Source organism: Anolis sagrei, chromosome 5 (assembly GCF_037176765.1).
Source record: "Anolis sagrei isolate rAnoSag1 chromosome 5, rAnoSag1.mat, whole genome shotgun sequence".
Lineage (NCBI taxonomy): Eukaryota > Metazoa > Chordata > Lepidosauria > Squamata > Dactyloidae > Anolis > Anolis sagrei.
Genome location: NC_090025.1, coordinates 93,941,093 through 93,961,891, shown reverse-complemented (window position 1 = coordinate 93,961,891; position 20,799 = coordinate 93,941,093). Strand labels below are relative to the sequence as shown.

General features: G+C 41.6%; 1 protein-coding gene across 1 annotated transcript in view; it reads left to right on the top strand.

Annotated features, from left to right (window-relative positions):
• DMTF1 (cyclin D binding myb like transcription factor 1) overlaps nt 1-20,799 on the top strand; it is a 70,676-nt gene that overhangs the window by 5,804 nt on the left and 44,073 nt on the right. Inside the window, exons 2-6 of the mRNA XM_060778201.2 lie at nt 8,839-8,955; nt 12,858-12,980; nt 16,208-16,302; nt 18,837-18,951; nt 20,651-20,727. Of these exons, the coding sequence (XP_060634184.2) occupies nt 8,847-8,955; nt 12,858-12,980; nt 16,208-16,302; nt 18,837-18,951; nt 20,651-20,727 (519 nt within the window). The 5' untranslated portion in view covers nt 8,839-8,846. The remainder of the gene's footprint in view (nt 1-8,838; nt 8,956-12,857; nt 12,981-16,207; nt 16,303-18,836; nt 18,952-20,650; nt 20,728-20,799) is intronic.

The window sequence follows — 20,799 nt, the reverse complement described above, 5'->3', positions numbered from 1 at the left end:
GTATTGGGAGACAAGTCAATTCATAAATTAAACAGATAGAAAATAGCATAAACATATAAAAGATTATTCTTAAATGTAATTAAACTGTCAGTAATATTGAAGAAAAATATATTTTTTAAATGGGCTAAATTTAATTTCACTCTGCCTATCTTTTATTATTTATATTTTGCAATAATTTTTCTGTTTATTTTAGAAATGGCTATGATGTACATTAGGGTTGAACAACAACATACATTTAGGTTTCTGAATTCAGCAGTCTCCAATAAACGAATTCTGTCTCATTGCCATTGGAAGTGCTCAATCTACATCCTTTGGAGCAGCTTTCTCAAAGTTAGATACATATGATGTGCATTAGGGCTGAACAACAACATACATTTTAGGTTTCTGAATTCAGCAGTCTACATTAAACTAATTCCATCTCATTGCCACTGAAAGTGCTCAATCTACATCCTTTGGAGCAGCTTTCTCAAAGTTAGGAGTCTCTTCCAACTCTTCAAGAAGTGTCTGGCTTGAACTTGAAGGACCTGGGGGTGGTGACAGCCGACAGCAAACTCTGGCGTGGGCTGGTCCATGCATTCTTGAAAAGTCAGAAGCTTTGATGCCCTTCATCCCATTGATGCATAGTCCTTTTTCTTCTAGACCCCACCTGCCCTCCACAATCAATGCCTGAAGCCTTTCTACAAAGCTTACCAGGCAGTATTTGCCTGACGCTCTGTGCCAAGTTGGACCCCACTTTAACTAACATGGTTCAATGGTACAGAATCATAGGAGTTGTAGTTTTACAAGTTATTTATCCTTCTCTGCCAAGAACTGCTAGTGCCTCATCAGACCATCACTGGACCCCACTCAATTCGTCAACTATCGGCCAGTTTCCAATCTTCCCTATTTGGGCAAAGTCCTGGAACGTGTGGTGGCCTCGCAACTCCAGGATTTCTTGGTAGACACAGATTATCTGGATCCAGCACAGTCTGGCTTTAGCCCGGGACATGGTACTGAGACAGTCTTGGTCGCCTTAGTGGATGATCTTCGCCGGGAACTGGACAGGGGGAGTGTGTCCGTGTTGGTTCTGCTGGAACTCTCATTGGCCTTCAATACCGTCGATCACGGTATCCTTCTGGAACGCCTCGCGGGAATGGGCCTCGGAGGTACTGCTCTGCAGTGGCTCCAGTCCTTCCTCGAGGGTCGCTCCCAGAAGGTGTTGCTAGGGGACTCCTGCTTGACCCCATGGCCATTGTACTGTGGAGTCCCGCAGGGTTCAGTACTGTCCCCTATGTTGTTTAACATATACATGAAGCCGAACCCCAGAGTTTCGGGGTTCGGTGTCATCTGTACGCAGATGATGTCCATCTCTGTTACTCCTTCCCGCCTGCTACTAAGGAGGCTGTTCAAGTCCTGAACCGGTGCTTGGCCGCTGTAACGGACTGGATGAGGGCCAACAGATTGAAACTAAATCCAGACAAGACAGAGGTCCTCCTGGTCAGTCGAAAGGCCGAACAGGGCATAGGGTTACAGCCTGTGCTCGACGGGGTTACGCTCCCTCTGAAGGCGCAGGTTCGCAGTTCGGGAGTGATCCTGGACTCATCGCTGAGCCTGGAACCCCAGGTCTCGGCGGTGGTCAGGGGAGCTTTTGCACAATTAAAACTTGTGCGCCAGCTGCACCCGTACCTTGGGAAGTCTGACTTGGCCACGGTGGTCCACGCTCTGGTTACATCCCGTATAGATTACTGCAACGCTCTCTACGTGGGGTTGCCTCTGAAGACTGCCCGGAAGCTTCAACTAGTCCAACGAGCGGTAGCCAGATTACTAACAGGTTCGGGGTACAGGGAGCATACTACTCCTCTGTTGCGCCTGCTCCACTCGCTGCCAATTAGCTTCCGAGCACAAATCAAAGTGCTGGTGTTGACCTATAAATCCCTAAATGACTCCGGCCCAGTTTACCTGTCCGAACGGATTCTCCCCTATGAACCATCAAGGTTATTAAGATCTTCCGGAGGGACCCTGCTCTCGGTCCCACCATCCTTGCAGGTGCGTCTGGTGGGGACGAGGGACAGGGCCTTCTCGGCGGTGGGCCCTCGGCTCTGGAACTCTCTCCCACTGGAGATTAGAACCGCTCCTTCTCTCCTGACTTTTAGAAAATTGGTGAAAACTTGGCTCTGGAATTTGGCATTTGATGAGTGAGTCAAGAACTTCTGGCCACACGGACAGATGGTAATGAATTGTGATACCTTTTGGACGACTTGGCTTTATGTAATTATATGATTGCTTTTAATGTATTTTATGTATTAATGTGTTTTATGGTGTGTTGTTTTAAACTACTGGTTTTGAATCATGTTGTAAACCGGACTGAGTCCCCCTCTAGAGGTCGAGAAGACCGGTATATAAAAGTTATAAATAAATAAATAAATAAATACAATTCTCATAATTTCATAACATTGAGGAATCACATTGAAAATGGGATCAAGCTGCATTAAGTCAATATTGTAGATGTACCCATAATCTTTTGTTCCTGGGTTATAAATGTCATTTCCTAATTGGTTCTATCATAAAAACATGAGGAAAGTTTATTAAACTGCAAAAACTTTGCAGCACATTTTGGGTTTATATTAGTGTTGCCATAAGTCAGAAACTACTTAAAGGCACACAACATTATGTTTAGCTCTTACCTGTTTTGACCGTTATAAGCTACCTTCAATCCCAGATGGAAAAAAGGGAGACATGAATTACACTATGTAACATGATTTTTATTCCTGGATAATAAATTGGGACTCCGTGGCCACTTGCTGGGCCCGTCCTCGACCGGTTCATCCTGCTGGAAACAGAGGCTGTCGATAGGCTCATGGCTGCAGCTAGACCGACCACTTGCTCCCTCGATCCGTGTCCCTCTTGGCTGGTGAAATCCTGCTTAGAGGGATTACGTGACCCTCTGTTGAAGATTATAAACAGCTCCCTTGAGCAAGGAGATTTTCCAGAGGGTTTAAAAGAGGCAGTGGTCTCTCCCCTGCTGAAGAAACCAGATCTAGATTGTTCGGTTCCCTCCAGTTACCACCCAGTTTCGAACCTCTCGTTCCTGGGCAAGGTGATTGAGAGGGCAGCAGCGGAACAGTTGCAGCAGTTCTTAGACGACACAGCCGAACTAGATCCCTTCCAGTCCGGCTTCCGTGCGGGGCATGGGACAGAGACTGTGCTGGTCTCCATCACAGATCACCTTTGATGCCAGCTTGACCAGGGCGGGTCGGCGCTGCTTGTGTTATTGGATCTCACAGCAGCATTTGACACAGTCGACCACAATCTTTTGACCCACCGCCTTGCTGCTGTTGGAGTCAGGGGGACAGCTTTAAATTGGCTGTCCTCCTTTCTTCACAAACGTGGACAGTGAGTGGAGAGGGGAGGCCTGGTCTCTGAGAGGTCCCCTCTATCTTGTGGGGTTTCTCAGGGGGCCATTCTCTCCCTTCTGTTCTTTAACATCTATATGCGACCACTTGCTCAGCTGGTTCAAGGTTTTGGGCTGGAGTGTTACCAGTATGCTGATGACACTCAGCTGGTGCTGAAGATGGAGGGCAGACCAGACTCTGTACCCAATTATTTCCATCAGTGCCTCGAGGCCATTACTGGATGGCTGCGTGCCAGCAAGTTGAGGGTGAATCCAGCAAAGACAGAGATCCTATGGCTGGGTCAACCAGCTGCCTACCCTGGATGGTGAGGCACTACGCCCGTCATCATTGATAAAGAGTCTGGGAGTCCTTTTGGACCCTCTGCTGACGATGGAGGCCCAGGTCTCTGCTGTGAGCAGAACCGCCTTCTTTCACCTGCGGCAGGCTAGACGGCTGGCCCCCTACCTGTCCAGGGACGACCTAGCTACGGTGATCCAGGCTACGCTCATCTCAAGACTGGACTACTGTAAAGCCCTCTACATTGGCCTTCCTCTGTCGGTGATCCGGAAGCTCAAGTTGGTACAAAATGCAGCTGCTCAGCTTCTTGCGGGAATTCCGATGAGATGCCACATAACACCAATCTTACTGCAGCTCCATTGGTTACCAATTGAGCACCGGATCACTTTCAAAGTGATGGTACTCACCTTTAAGGCCTTGCATGGTCTGGGGCCGATGTACCTGAGGGACCGCCTCACCCCCTACCAACCCCAGAAATCCCTCTGTTCTGAGGACCAAGATCTATTGAAAATTCCCAATGTCAAGACCTTGTTTCTAACAGGAACCAGATGCAGAGCCTTTACAGCAGTGACACCATCACTCTGGAATACTCTGCCACCTGAAGTTTGTGCATTGCGGGACCTATCAGCTTTCCGCAGGGCATGTAAGACATTTCTGTTTCGACAGACCTTTGATCTCTGATATTGTTGTTTTTAAATTGCTTTTAAATTGTGTTAGATTTTAGCCTGTTCTTGTAAGCTGCTCCGAACCCCAGGGGAGTGATAGCATATAAGTTTGAATTATAAATAAATAATGAATGAATGAATGTCATTTCCTAATTGGTTCTATCGTAAAAACATGGGACAAGTTTAATAAACTTCAAATACTTTGTTTTTGCGGGACATCTTGCAGCAAATTTTGCTGTAGTTTTTCAACGAATATCTCATTGAGTATCAACCAATTCAACATAGTTTGTGGCGGCCACAAAAACGAAGTTTCTGGAGTATAACAACTCCTTTCAAAGTAAGTACCGCACAATTAAACAGGAATAACACTTCCAACCGGGAACAGATTTTTTTTTCAAATTTTGTTACACAGTGTTATTTTAATTCTTTATTTTTTCCTTTTCTGCCAAAAATATGTTCCTTTGTGCTCGGTGCTATGTGTTCTATCAACACACCCCTTTTATGTAGACAAGAGTTCAGAGGTTGCCTCTGTAAGATATGATAACATTAAAATGTGGCCTGTGTTGTCAGCTTTCATGTTCCCTTTGTTTGCCGTATGGGAAATTTGATGTCATGCCACTATAAGTAGTTACTCATGTATAAGTCAGCTTCCAGTATAAGTCAGTGGCAGGTTATGGTATCAAAATTATGGATGTTGAAATGACCTGTGGATAAGTCAGAGGACATTCCACAGAGAGAGTAAAATACCAATTAGAGATAGAAAAGCCCGGTTTTTCCCCATTTTTTTCATTTTTTTCTGGGTTTTTTCCAGTCTGCCCTTGGCTGCCATCATCATTGCCTCAGGCATTCATAAAGGTCAGGAGATATTGCTGGGAACCAGTGCTTCTTTGAGATACTTCTGGGAAGGATTACGCTTTTGCTATTTCACTCAGAAAAATGAATGGTTCCTTTTTTATAAGAGTTATGGACCGCACTCACATTGACCCTGGAATAAGTCGACCCAGGTTTAATGGGTTGGGGTTTTTGATTGAGGTCATTACCATCATTCAACATAATGGGATCTGTATCTCTGTGTGTTATTTAAGTCTTCACATCTATATAAATATTAATGTAATGTTTGTTTGTGGGATTAACATAACTCAAAAACCACTGGACGAATTGACACCAAATTTGGACACAATACACTTATCAGGCCAACGAGTGACCATCACTCATAAAAACACTGAAAAACACAACAGAAGGGACTTAAAAAGCCAAAAATAAAAATACATTACAACACATGCGCAAAACCACATATATACACAAACAAACATATACACAAATATATACCCACACATAAACACATATACACAGACTGGGCCACAGCAACGTGTGGCAGGGGACGGCTAGTGTGTTTGTGTGTGTGTGTGTGTGTGTGTGTGTATATATATATATATATATATATATATATATATATATATAAAGGTAAAGGTAGATAAAGGTAGTCCCCTGACATTAAGTCCAGTCATGTCTGACTCTGGGGTGTGGTGCTCATCTCCATTTCTAAGCCAAAGAGCCAGTGTTGTCCGTAGACACCTCCAAGGTCATGTGGCCAGCATGACTGCATGGAGCGCCGTTACCTTCCCACCGGAGCGGTACCTATTGATCTACTCACATTTGCATGTTTTCAAACTGCTAGGTTGGCAGAAGCTAGGGCTGACAGCGGAAGCTCACGCCGCTCCCCAGAATCGAACCTGCGACCTTTCGATCAACAAGCTCAGCAGCTTAGTGCTTTAACCCACTGTGCCACCGGGGGCTCCTATGTATATATATATATGTGTGTGTGTGTGTGTGTAATGTGCGTTTGAGGGATTAATATAACACAAAAACCAGTGGACAAATTGCTGCCAAATTTGGCCACAAGACACCTACTAACCCAGTGTTTCTCAACCTGGGGGTCGGGACCCCTGGGAGGAGGTCGCAAGGGGGTGACAGAGGAGTCGCCAAAGACCATCAAAAAGCACAATATTTTCTGTTGGTCATTGGTGATCTGTGTGGGAAGTTTCACCCAATTCTTTCAATGGTGGGGTATAGTAATTTTTATTGAATAGCCCTTAGGCCATATCACAATCAGAAACAGAACAACAAGGCCTGACAAGATCTGATCACACTCCACGTAGTAAGTTAAAATAAGACACTTATAACAATACAGTAAATAGTAATATGATAAAGAATGGTGGGGTATAGAAGGTTCTTTGATTGTAGATGAACTAGAAATCCCAGCAACCACAACTTCCAAATGTCAAGGTCTATTTCCCCCAAACTCCACCAGTGTTCACATTTGGGCATATTGAGTATCTCTGTCAATTTTGGTCCAGATCCATCATTGTTTGAGTCCACAGTGCTCTCTGGATATAGGTGAACTACAACTCCAAAACTCAAGATCAATGCACACCAAATCCTTCCAGTAATTTCTGTTGGTCATGGGAGTTCTGTGTGCCAAGTTTGGTTCAATTCCATTGTTGGTGGAGTTCAGAATGCTCTTTGATTGTAGGTGAACTATAAATCCCAGCAATTACAACTCCCAAATGACAAAATCAATCCCACCCCCAACCCCATATTACAATTCATAACAGTAGTAACATTACAATTATGAAGTAGCAACGAAAATAATTTTATGGTTGGGGGTCACCACAACATTATGAACTGTATTAAGGGGTCACGGCATTCAGAAGGTTGAGAACCACTGTACTAACCCAAGGAGTGACCATCACTCAAAAAACATTGATTTTGTCATTTGGGAGTTGTAGTTGCTAGGATTTATACTTCATCTACAACCAAAGAGCATTCTGAACTTCACCAATGATGAAATTGAACCAAACGTGGCACACAGAACTCCCATAACCAACAGAAAAAAACAGTAAGTGTTGGTAGGCATTGACCTTGAGTTTGGGAATTGTAGTTCACCTACACCCAGAGAGCTCTGTGGGTTCAAACAATGAAGGATCACGACCAAACTTGGCATGAATATTCCATATGCCCAATATGAAGACAGATGAAGTTTGGGGGAAATAGACCTTGACATTTGGGAGTTTTAGTTACTGGGATTTATAGTTCACCTACAGTCAAAGAATATTCTGAACTCCACCAATGACAGAATTGGGCCAAACTTCTCACACAGAACCCCATGACCAACGGAAAATACTTAAGGCCATCCAGTCCAACTCCCTTCACCAGGGCAAGAAAACATAAAGCCCTCCTGACAAAGAGTCATCTAGCTATAGTTATAGATATATATGATTCACACACACACACAGTTATAGTATCATAGATTTGAAAGGGACCCCTAAAGAAGGACAATTATATGTTGCCATGTCCTAGAGTAGGCAAACCAGACAATCTCCACATCACCACTGAAAAGAAACAGCAAAAAATACTGTTTACCCACAAACAGAAAGAAATTACATATATTAGAAACCAAAACTTTCTCATTACTTTATATTCCAGATCACCACACTGGGCCACAGCAACGCGTGACAGGGGACGACTAGTCAACTATAAGATTCTGTTCTGTCGCGCGCTGGGCCTGTAAAGAATTTCCTTTAGAACAGGATGTGCAACCTTTGCCCAACGAGAAGCCAGGGGGCCCAAAGAGAAGTTCTCAGAGGTTTTCCAACACAAATGATCTTTAGATGGCTTGTGAAGTATAACAAAGTCTTTTATTAATGAACAATCAAACAGAAACTTCTCTTGTCTTTAGTAAAGATAAGCAAATGATTCCAAGCTTTTAGGTAACTGGTGAATTCCTAATCTTGCCCACGAAGGACAGGCAACTGTCTTCAATAACTTCTTCTTTACTTTAAATGAAAAATCCCCTTTTTAACTCCTCCCAGGCTGACTGTGAACTTAAACCAAACTGATGTGGGCACCACTACCGGGTTGAACTGCGTCTCAAAGCACCGAGTGGACCTACCAGCAAAGGTTTAAATATTCTCCAGCTGGAGTTCTTTGGTCTTTAGGGCTGTTTTCTTGGAGATTCTTCAAAGTTTTGGAGATGCTTCCCTGGAAATTCTTAAAAGTTGAAGTTTTTGTACAGGGGAAGCTTGCACACGTCCTGTACATAACTTTCTTTGCTGAGACTAACTAAAAAATGGCTCCCTTCCCTTCCCAATTGCCCTGAGCAAGGGGCGGAACCAAAACTTAAGGATGATGGACAGGTGGCTTGCCCTATCACTGCAACCAAAGGAAGCCACCTATCTGCAGAGTCGCTGAAACCCTGGACTGCAAGCAAACATATAATACAAAGCAAATAAAGTGGGAGCTCCTGGTACAGTCGTACCAGCACAGATTCTGTTTTTACTTGCCATTCATAATTTGGGGCACACTATGTTAATACTGTAAAAATGTCATATTGACACCAGGATAAGTATATAAGATACACCACCTCACCACAAAAATGTAGTCGGAATGCTAGAACAACAACTTTAAAATGTAAAAAATCTGATATGTTATTTGTTCCCATTTAGATTTGAGTATGAGCACAGTTGAAGAAGAGTCTGACACAGTGACAGTAGAAACCGTGAATTCTGTGACTTTGACCCAAGATACTGAAGGAAACCTTATTCTTCACTGCCCTCAAGATGGTATAGACAACTTTTTTTACTGTATTCTTTCTCCATGTTATTTCCGATTAAAATTAACCAGCACATCAAATTTGGTGGGATTTTCTTTGGAGATTTTGATGCTGTGATTTGTGCAAGAGTCTTTATTGTAGAACAGTACAATTGCTTTCTGGCTGCTCTGGGGAACTTCAGAGTTCCTTGAAAATTTGTGGAAAAGTGGAACTTTCTCAGTAAGAAAATTAATGATCATTCTTTTGAAATCTAAGAAGCTGCCCTAGATTGGATCAGATTTTTTTCTCCATGTAGCCCAGCAATGAATGAATGTATTTCTTAGCTGATATTCAAGACAGATTGTTAAGATTAATTTCACAATTCAGCAGCAGATCAGTTGCACAACTTCAGCGTTTTCCAGTAGCTTCTGCCTCCACAGTATTTTCAGTCAACTGCTCCCACAAACTGCAGTCACTCTGGAACTCTTTTACAGACACTTGAGCACATGCCTGGCCATTGTCAGTTTTACTATTGTTTTCCCCCAATCTAGATGACATTACAAACTTACCACAGCACACAGTTATATCTTGTCTTAGCAGACAGGTTCTTTTAATCAATTACATAGAGCCTTAGACGAACAGCATCACAGCACAAGGAGAGAGAATACACTGTACATGACTTCCTTATATACAATTCTATACAATTACACATAGCAATCTCTGATTGGTTCCCAACTCATTAACTTAACTCAGACCCAGGATTACATTATTTATTTATTTATTTATTTATTTACGACATTTATATACCACCCTTCTCACCCCGAAGGGGACTCAGAGCGGCTTACAAGGTATATATACATACAATATATTATTAACATAGTACAATATCAGTTTTAAATATTGCTATATTGCACTATATCAATCATAATTCACAATCACCTGGACTAGGCCAGAACACATTCCCTAAATGAAGTTCTATATACAGTTAATGCATGACTCAACATTTCCAATAGAAGCCTATTAGCAGTGCATGACTCAGCTATATTACATTACAATACATTGTAAAACCTGACACAGATCCCCCAGAATGGCACTACTTAGTTGGATTTCAATGCACATTAGATGACATGTTGGAAAAGCCTTGTATATGGTTTTAGGTTGTATCTACTAACTTTCTAAGCCAGAGTTACCAAGGATTGAACAGTAGATTATCTGCATGTACTTTCTACTCTAGTTGTCCCTTAAAAGACAGGTTGACCTCATTAATTAAATTTCCCCAGGTAGAATAGTGACGATGCCCAACGGGTCTTCATTATGCTGCTTGAACTGTGGATGACCCCCAAGTGCCTTCTGAAATTTTTGGCTGAGAAATTAATATAGGATTGCCTAAAGTCGTGTTTCTCAACCTTCCTAATGCCGCGACCCCTTAATACAGTTCCTCATGTTATGGTGACTCCCAACCATAAAATTATTTTTGTTGCTACTTCATAACTATAATTTCGGTACTTTTGTGAATTGTAATCTAAATATCCAAAATGCAGGATGTATTTTCATTCACTGGACCAAATTTGGCAGGAATACCTAATATGCCCAAATTTCAATTCTTGTAGGGTTGGTGGGGATTTATTTTATCATTTGGGAGTTGTTGCTGGGATTTATTGTTCACCTACAATCAAAGAGCATTCTGAATTCCACCAACGATGGAATTGAGCCAAACTTGGCACACAAAACTCCCATGACCAACAGTAAATACTGGAAGGATTTGGTGGGCATTGACCTTGAGTTCTGGAGTTGTAGTTCACCTATCTCCAGAGAGCATTGTGGACTCAAACAATGATGGATCTGGACCAAACTTGGCACAAATACTTAATGTGCCCAAATGTGAACACTGGTAGAGTTTGGGGAAAATAGAGTTGACATTTGGGAGTTGAAGTTGCTGGGATTTATAGTTCACCTACAATCAAAGAGCATTCTGAACCCGACCTGATGTAGGCCATGTTATACAACTAGACAAGTGGGAAGAAATATGGAGCAAAAAACTAAAATATACTTATTCAATGGACTTAAAAGAAAACTGGATAAAAATGTTTTGCCAGTGGTATTTAACTCCAAAAATTTGTCTAAATTAAAAAAAAAAACAGTGACAGTAGATACTGGAAATGCAAAGCACACACTGGTTCCGTTCTACATATGTGGTGGAACTGTGTAAAAGCCAGAGATTTCTGGAAGGATATTCATAAAACAATACAACAGGTTTTGAAAATAAGATTTAAGTACAAACCAGAATACTTTTTATTAGGTATGTTTGACTTTGTTTTAGACCAAAACCAAGACAAACATTTGACCTACATAATGACAACAGCAAGATTAACGTATGCAAAATTATGGAAACAAGAAATCACTCCAACCAGAACACTATGGGTACTAAGACTATTTAGATATAATGAACTTGGACATATTGACATATCAAATCTCATGTCACTCCCCAAATCCCAAAAAGAAAACGGACTGGACACCCCTGAAATGTTTTTTGAAAAACGAAAATCTGGAAATAATAGTAGAAGAAGCTATTATATGAAATACACAGAATGATTGAATTCAAACTTTAAAAGGACTAGCACTATATAAATAACTCACTGTTACCTTTACCTTAGATATTAATTCTTCGAGGCGAAGATAGGAAGTACCAAATTTTTGTTCCACTCTTGCTCTATTTTAGGATTTTTTAATTTTTTATTTTCTTTTTTCTCTCTTCTTCCTTCAGAAATTAGTTTATTTCTTTATTTCTCACTTTATTTCCCACTTTTCTATACTCTTCGAGGCGAAGATAGGAAGTACCAAATTTCTGTTCCACTCTATTTTAGGATTGTTTTTCTTTTTCTTTTTCTTCTTTTTTTCTCTCTTCTTCTTTCAGAAATTAGTTTATTTCTTTATTTCTCACTTTATTTCCCACTTTTCTATACTCATGAAATGTTTCCCCTCTTTTATGGTATCACTACAGATTTTTTTTCTTCAGAATAAAAATTATAATTAAAAAAAAAAGAGCATTCTGAACCCAACCAACAATAGAATTGGGCCAAACTTCCTACACAGAACCCCCCACGACCAACAGTATAAATAAAAATACTGTGTTTTCTGATGGTCTTTAGTAACCCCTTGTGACCCCCCCTCCCCCGGGGTCTTGACCTCCAGGTTGAGAAACACTGACCTAAAGGAATGTAATTTTAAAATAGTTATTGTGGGGCATGCACCCAGATACATCCATGTTCCCAGGATTGTAAGAAATTCTTCACCTAGCTCTTTTGGCAGGGAATCCATTTGGGTTTCAGAATTACTGGCATATTATTTGAAATATATGTAGTTTGTTTATTTATTTCATACATTTATACCCCGCCTTTCTCACCTCCGAGGGGGGACTCAGGGAGGTTTAATAATATGATATAATGTCCATTGTCATAATAATAATAATAGTAATAATAATAATAATCCTTTATTTATAACCCGCTACCATCTCGGTGCGGCGTATAAGAGGCCGAGACCCAATACATCAATAAACAGCACAACAACAATACATCAATAAATAACTCAAGCAATAGACAGCACGACGCAATTTAAAATCAGTGTCATAGAAACCATTAATGGGCGAGGTGTTCCATATTTCCAGAATACACCAAAATAGTAGGCTTTTTTCTGTTAAGAACCAGTGTTTGGATGTATGCATGAATTAAACTGGACCTAGTTGTAGAAAATACCATTTTTCTGAAAGCAAAGAATTTACGAAATTGGCATCTCCCAATAAACACATTTCTAAAGGCCTCAGTTGCTTTGCTATAGAAAATATTTGAATGTACATACATTACTTTGCAATAAAACACACAGCAAATCCTTTATTATTTTCACTGACATAATTCTTTCCCGTGCTTATATATCCAGAGGCAGATGAAATAGATTCTGAAGACAGCATCGAACCTCCTCACAAAAGGCTTTGCTTATCATCTGAAGATGACCAGAGTATGGATGATACAACCCCGTGCATTTCTGTTGTTGCAGTTCCAAGTAAGTCACTGTTAATTGGAGGAACCTAATCATAAATATACTTATAAAGAAATGTGGGTGTTCCCACTTTTAGCAAGGGGAGGGTTCTGTTTATAACAATACAGTAGTGGCTAAGAAAGAGAGGTTTTGTCTACCACAGTGTTCATAACAATGTTTCTAGTGGAATCTTGTCTGGAACCTTATGAAAACAGGAAATGGAGATGCTTCCTTTGCTGCTGGTCATGAGTATCTTGCAGAAGCTCCTGTAAATATCCTTATTTATTTATTTATTTATTTAAAACATTTATATTCTGCCCTTCTCACCCCGAAGGGGACTCAGAGTGGAGCACAGCATATACACGGCAAACATTCAATGCTGGGACACAAATTCACATACACATACATCAACATTAAAAAAACATTTATCAAAATATTAAAATACACTATTGACAAACATCCTAGTCATCTGCGTCAATTGGCCTGGTCATCTTTCCTATTGCCGCTTTATTGCCCTGTCCTGAAAGCTTGGTCCCACAGCCAAGTTTTTATCATCCTTCTAAAGGACAGGAGGGAGGGGGCCAACCTGATCTCACAAGGAAGGGAGTTCCATAGCCGGGGAGCAATCACCGAGAAGGCCTTGTCTTTCATCCCCACCAATCGCGTCTGTGACAATGGTGGGATGGAAAGCAAGGCCTCCCCAATGGTTCATAGGGGGAGATGTGTTCGGACAGGTAATTTGGGCCGGGGCCATTTAGGGCTTTATAGGCCAAAGCCAGCACTTTGAATTGTACCTAGTAGCAAACTGGCAGCCAGTGGAGCTGGCGTAACATGGGAGTTGTATGCTCCCTGTATGCCGCCCCAGTTATTATCCTGGTTTCCTCTCGTTGGACTATTTGAAGCTTCTGAGCAGTCTTCAAAGGCAACCCCACATAGAGTGTGTTGCAGTAGTCTATCCTAGATGTAACAAGAGCGTGGACCACCTTGGCCAAGTCTGACTTCCCAAGGTACGGGTGCAGCTGGCGCACAAGTTTTAATTGTGCGAACGCTCCCCTGGCCACCGCTGCAACCTGGGATGAATTCAGGAATACTCCCAAGCTGCAAACCTGTGCCTTCAAGGGGTTACATCTGGTCTGAAGAAAATAGCTGTGGCAGTAGATCTGGTGGACGAATGTTAACAATCGGAAATCTCACTTAGGAGAACACGGTCTTTGAAGAGTCCCTCAGCCTCTTTATGAAAGACGAGGCAAAAAAAATCAGGATTACCATCGACATGGGTTGAGGTTGTTCAGGTTGAGATTGTTTGGTAGGCTGCACCATCTTTTGTAAAACCTCTTTCAGGTGGTGAGAAAGGTCTTGACAGTGGTCTTTGGGAAATAATGGTCTCCAGGTCTTCATCGCATTTATTCTGGAAAGATTAGGCACTGCTAAAAAAAAAAGACTGTCATGTGTATGTATGTGCCTGAAGTCTCCTACTGAATTACGGCAAATACACATCAAACCCTGCAGGATTGTATTGGGAGAAGCTACCCTGTTTTCTAAAGAACCTTCTGTGATTTCAAGAAGGAATGGCTCAAACAAGGTCTTCATCTACTTGTTCATTCATTCAGTCGTTTCCGACTCTTCGTGACCTCACACACTAGCCCACGCTAGAGCTCCCTGTCAGCCGTCACCACCCCCAGCTCCTTCAAGGTCAATCCAGTCACTTCAAGGATGCCATCCATCCATCTTGCCCTTGGTCGGCCCCTCTTCCTTTTTCTTTCCATTTTTCCTAGCGTAATTGTCTTCTCTAAGCTTTCCAGTCTTCTCATGATGTGGCCAAAGTACTTCATCTTTGCCTCTACTATTCTTCTCTCCAATGAGCAGTCATAGAATCATAGAATCAAAGAGTTGGAAGAGACCTCATGGGCCACCCAATCCAACCCCCTGCCAAGAAGCAGGAATATTGCAATCAAATCACCCCTGACAGATGGCCATCCAGCCTCTGTTTAAAAGCTTCAAAAGAAGGAGCCTCCACAACATTCCGGGGCAGAGAGTTCCACTGCTGAACGGTTCTCACTGTCAGGTAGTTCTTCCTCATGTTCAGATGGAATCTCCTTTCTTGTAGTTTGAAGCCATTGTTTCGTGTCCTAGTCTCCAAGGAAGCAGAAAACAAGCTTGCTCCCTCCTCCCCGTGGCTTCCTCTCACATATTTATACATGGCTATCATATCTCCTCTCAGCCTTCTCTTCTTCAGGCTAAACATGCCCAGCTCCTTAAGCCGCTCCCCATAGGGCTTGTTCTCCAGACCCTTGATCATTTTAGTGGCCCTCCTCTGGACACATTCCAGCTTGTCAATATCTCTCTTGAATTGTGGTGCCCAGAATTGGACACAATATTCCAGGTGTGGTCTAACCAAAGCAGAATAGAGGGGTAGCATTACTTCCCTAGATCTAGACACTATGCTCCTATTGATGCAGGCCAAAATCCCATTGGCTTTTTTTTGCCACCACATCACATTGTAGGCTCATGTTTAACTTGTTGTCCATGAGGACTCCAAGAACTTTTTCACACGTACTGCTCTCGAGCCAGGCATTGTCCCCCATTCTATATCTTTGCATTTAGTTTTTCCTGCCAAAGTGGAGTATCTTGCATTTGTCAGTCGGGCTTTATTTCCTGGAGGATGGACTGGTTGGATCTTCTCGCGGTCCAAGGCACTCTCAGAACTTTCCTCCAGCACCAAAGTCTAAAAGCATCTATCTTCCTTCGCTCAGCCTTCCCTATGGTCCTCTGGAAAGATTAGGCACTGCTAAAAAAAAGACTGACATGTGTATGCATGTACCGAATTACGGCAAATGCACATCAAACCCTGCAGGATTGTGCTGGGAGAAGCTACCCTGTTTTCTAAAGAACCTTCTGTGATTTCAAGAAGGAATGGCTCAAACAAGGTCTTCACCTGCTAGAGCTGACATTTAAAAAATTATCTTGTGTAAATGGGAATAGTTTCTTTTGCATCCTAATTTTAGTCGACTTGCATAATCTGATTGTTCTTTTAAATTATATTAGGATCGTAATACGACTATATAAATTTGAAACATATGAATTTTAATTTTTAAAAAAGCCATAGTGTGCATGGCTATACAAAATAAAATCTTATCATAATCTTCATGCTTACTCATTAAGGAATGAAGGCTTTAACATACGTATAATGTGCAATGCTGGTAACCGAAATGAAAGCACTGTATTAATCAAAGGTTTACTTTTTGTTTAAGTTTCCGAAAGTGACCAGAGCTTTGAGGTGACTATGACTGCTACCACTGAAGTAGCTGACAATGAGGATAATGAAGGAACTGTAACCCAGATCCAGGTATGTTAGACTCTGAAAGCTGTTTGCAACGGTCTGCGTTTATGATTTTCTTTGTGTTTCATTTTGTTTCTAAACAATATGATTGGTTCCCAACTCATTAACTTAACTCAAACCCAGGATTACATCATTCACAATCACCTGGACTAGGCCAGAACACATTCCCCAAATGATTTCCTATATACAGTTAATGCATGACTCAGCATTTCCAATAGAAGCCTATTAGCAGTGCATGACTCAGCTATATTACATTACAATACATTGTAAAACCTGACAGTAATTGAATATTGGTCACAGAACTGGAAGATATCATTTAGTCCAAGCCACTGCCAGTATATGAGTAGTAGCTTTATTAATCAACACAGAAGCAGTTTTCCATTAAGAAAAATCTGTCAGCTCCAGTAATACAGAACCAGGCTGCAGAAGAGTTTAAATGATATAGAGTGGAGGCAATCTAGTGGAGCTTGGTGGGCTGAGCCACTGTCTCAACCCACCCCACAAGTAAATGTCTCTAAATACCCCACATGTTTAAACTATCGTGGCCCTCTCTAGGTCAGTGAAAGAAAAATAGAATTGCCCTCATAGATCTGGTATCAACCATTGTGCCGTCGCTCCTGGGGCTATTATTCTCAACAAAGGAGTGATGGACGTGGCATCTTTCCCCCAGGGGATTGCTTCTTGCCCTCCTTTAGGAAACTGGAACTCCCAAAAACTCAAAACGCTGTAAATAACTCAAAATAAGTTTTATTGATAACAAAGTCATTTCTTTAAAGCAATGAGCTGGAAAACTTCAGAGGGGTGAAGGAAGACATACTTTACAGTCTCAATAAGTGCTGGGTCCAAGAGGTTTGAAGCTGAGAAGCCTCACCAGGTTTCCTCTTTCCTCAATGGCTGTGAATGCCAGAGCAAAACACAACCCCAGTTCAGATGGCCTATGTTTGAAGATTCAGGATCTTCCTCTGTTGTCAAAAGAACTGGTATGAAGGCACTGGGGTCTCCTCAATGTTATCCAGGATGATCTGGACATAAAACATGAGTCCCCAGGGTAAAAAACCTCAGAACTGGTGCTAAGAGGTAACTTAAATCAGGGTCTTTAAGAATGAAGTCTTTTACTCACGTCCATGTGGTATGATCTCTGAAGGCAGAATGAAAAGAAAAGGAAGTTCTCCCCTCTTGCAGGAAGAGGTGGAGCCAAACAGTACTGATTGACAGCTACAAGCAACCAATCCATACAACTGTACATAAACATGGTAAAAGGGGCAGGATTAAGCATAATACAACAGTTTAAGTCTTGCAACTAACAGTTCTATACATAGGTGGTGCCACTCGCGCCGTCACACCATTGTTGATGTATTTTGTTGTATTTTTGTTCAGTCAGTAAATATGAATACAGTTATGTTTTGAAGCAAAAAAAAGTTTTCTTGTCACATCTGCATGCATACAGTTACATTACGCTATATAATCAACTGGAAGGAATGGGACATTTTATATATATAGCTCTAACTATAAGCACTAAAAAATATTGAGGGGTGGAGGGGTATACACAAGGAAATAACCTAACTACCATATATGCTTCATGTGTAAGTCAAGAGCAGGTTTGGAGCCAAAATTAGAGATTTTTATATGACTTCTGGATAAGTTGAAGGCCAATGCGTGAAGAGGGGAAAGCACCAATGCCACCTACAGGGGCCAGTTGATAAGTTGTCCCGGATTTTGCCGGTTGTTCATAGAATCATAGAATCAAAGAGTTGGAAGAGACCTCATGGGCCATCCAGTCCAACCCCCTGCCAAGAAGCAGGAATATTGCATTCAAATCACCCCTGACAGATGGCCATCCAGTCTCTGTTTAAAAGCTTCCAAAGAAGGAGCCTCCACCACACTCTGCGGCAGAGAGTTCCACTGCTGAACGGCTCTCACAGTCAGGAAGTTCTTCCTCATGTTCAGATGGAATCTCCTCTCTTGTAGTTTGAAGCCATTGTTCAGTGTCCTAGTCTCCAGGGAAGCAGAAAACAAGCTTGCTCCCTCCTCCCTGTGGCTTCCTCTCACATATTTATACATGGGTATCATATCTCCTCTCAGCCTTCTCTTCTTCAGGCTAAACATGCCCAGCTCCTTAAGCTGCTCGTCATAGGGCTTGTTCTCCAGACCCTTGATCATTTTAGTCGCCCTCCTCTGGACACATTCCAGCTTGTCAATATCTCTCCTCAATTGTGGTGCCCAGAATTGGACACAATATTCCAGGTGTGATCTAACCAAAGCGGAATAGAGGGGTAGCATTCATTTGACTAAAATGTCTAGACTTGTACATAAGTATAATGAAACAGAAAACCAACTTTCTTAAATCTGCTTTCTGTACTCTAAGATAGCATGTACATCTAGAATGCTGTCTTGATTTGGTATAATCAGCAGAAATTCTAGTATAATCAAATTCATAATATAAGCACTACAAGATATCTGCATTCATAATTCATGATGTTGGTGTACTTCATGACAGTGAATGCCAGTCAGGAGAACTACTCTTCAATTACCTTCCCCAGATTCTTCAGAACGAACAACTGGATGAAATTTCTTCTCTAAGCAATGAAGAAGTATCAGCAGTTAGCCAGGCTTGGTTTACAACCAAAGAAGATAAGGATTCTTTAACAAACAAAGGTAAGTTCTCATACATCTGCTTCCTATACATGCTTGTATGTGCAATAAAATATAATATCGAACAAATTGCATGTTGACCATCACTCATCCTGAAATCCAAAATTTTCCACATGGGTGGCTGAGAAAGGGATCCCTTTGCTTTCTGATGGTTCATAGCGCATAAACCTGTAATGTTGTTACATCATGGTTTTATAGATAAGTTCTGTTTGTGCCTCAGGCATATCATATTGTGCTGTGACCCACCTAGAGCCATGAGGAGAGACGGGTGAGAAATAAAAATTATAAAAATAAATAAAAATTATACTGACACAAAGACAGTATGACACAGCAAACGAGATATATATACTGGATTTCATATCACAAAATCACAAGTCATACAATGTATTGTTGAAGGCTTTCATAGCCGGAATCACTGGGTTGTTGTAGGTTTTTCCAGGCTATATGGCCATGTTCTAGAGGCATTTCTCCTGACGTTTCGCCTGCATCTATGGCAAGCATCCTCAGAGGTAGTGAGGTCAAACACAAGTCAAATACTTCCCAAGCATTTAGGACTGTGTGATGTATTTTTGAACGATTCACGCAGATCCAAGTAAGATGGCCTTTTGCAGTTGACAGATCATAATTTTGTCAATGTTTATTGTTTACAAATGCCGACTGAGATATTTTGGCACAACACCCAATGTGCCAATCACCACTGGGACCACCTGTATTGGTTTATGCCAGAGCCATTATTATTACTATTATTATTGACACAAAAGCACAGTATGTCACAGCAAACAAGATGTATATGCTGGATTTCGTATCACAAAATCACAAGTCGAACACTTCCCAAGCGTCTAGGACTGTGTGGTGTATTTTCGAATGATGCACGCAGATCCAAGTAAGGTGGCCTTTTGGATAGGATTTTACAATGCGGAATGTACTACGGATTCTGAGCATGGTGAACGTTGTTATTGGGTGACACCTGTTCGGCCCCACAACCAATGTTGTGTGGAGTCCCACACGTTCTGGGACCGTCCCTCAAGAAAGGACCGGAGCCACTGCAAAGCAGTACCCCCAAGTCCCATATCTGTGAGGCGCCCCAGAAGGATACCTTGGTCGACAGTATCAAAGGCCGCTGAGAGGTCCAGCAGAACTAACAGGGACACACTCCCCCTGTCCAGCTCTCGGTGAAGATCATCTACCAAGGCGACCAAGGCTGTCTCAATTCCATGTCCTGGCCTAAAACCAGACTGTGCCGGATCTAGATAATCAGTGTCTACCAGAAATCCCTGGAGTTGTGTTGTCACCACATGTTCCATGACTTTGCCCAAGTAGGGGATGTTGGAAACTGGCCGATAGTTGTCAAATTGAGTGGGGTCCAGTGATGGCAGGGTACAAATAAAGTGTTGTTATTATTATTATAAACATCTTAAGGCTATGCCAAATCCTTACATTTAAGATTTAATTTGTTGAAGACATTCTGTATGTGGTTAGCCCACAGATAAATGTGTGTTACATCACAAACACATAAAGTCATTCAACATGGCATTGGCTTGGAAAACAGTAGGGATCATTATGTTGCATAATTGCCTTGGCTTCAATTAGCCTTTCGGTAATTTCTATCTCTCTCTGGTTCCTGTTTTCTATGTGAGAGCTAATTAATTTTCTCTACTAGTAATGTATTGTTTGTGTAACAGTTTTTCCCTCACTTTTTAAGGTCATAAATGGAAACAAGGAATGTGGTCGAAAGAAGAAATTGACATTTTGATGAGCAACATTGAACGTTATTTAAAGGTTTGTTTGCAGCCAATTACTCTGCTGGTTAAGTGACTAATCTTTTCTGTGTCATACGTTTTTGATCAGGAT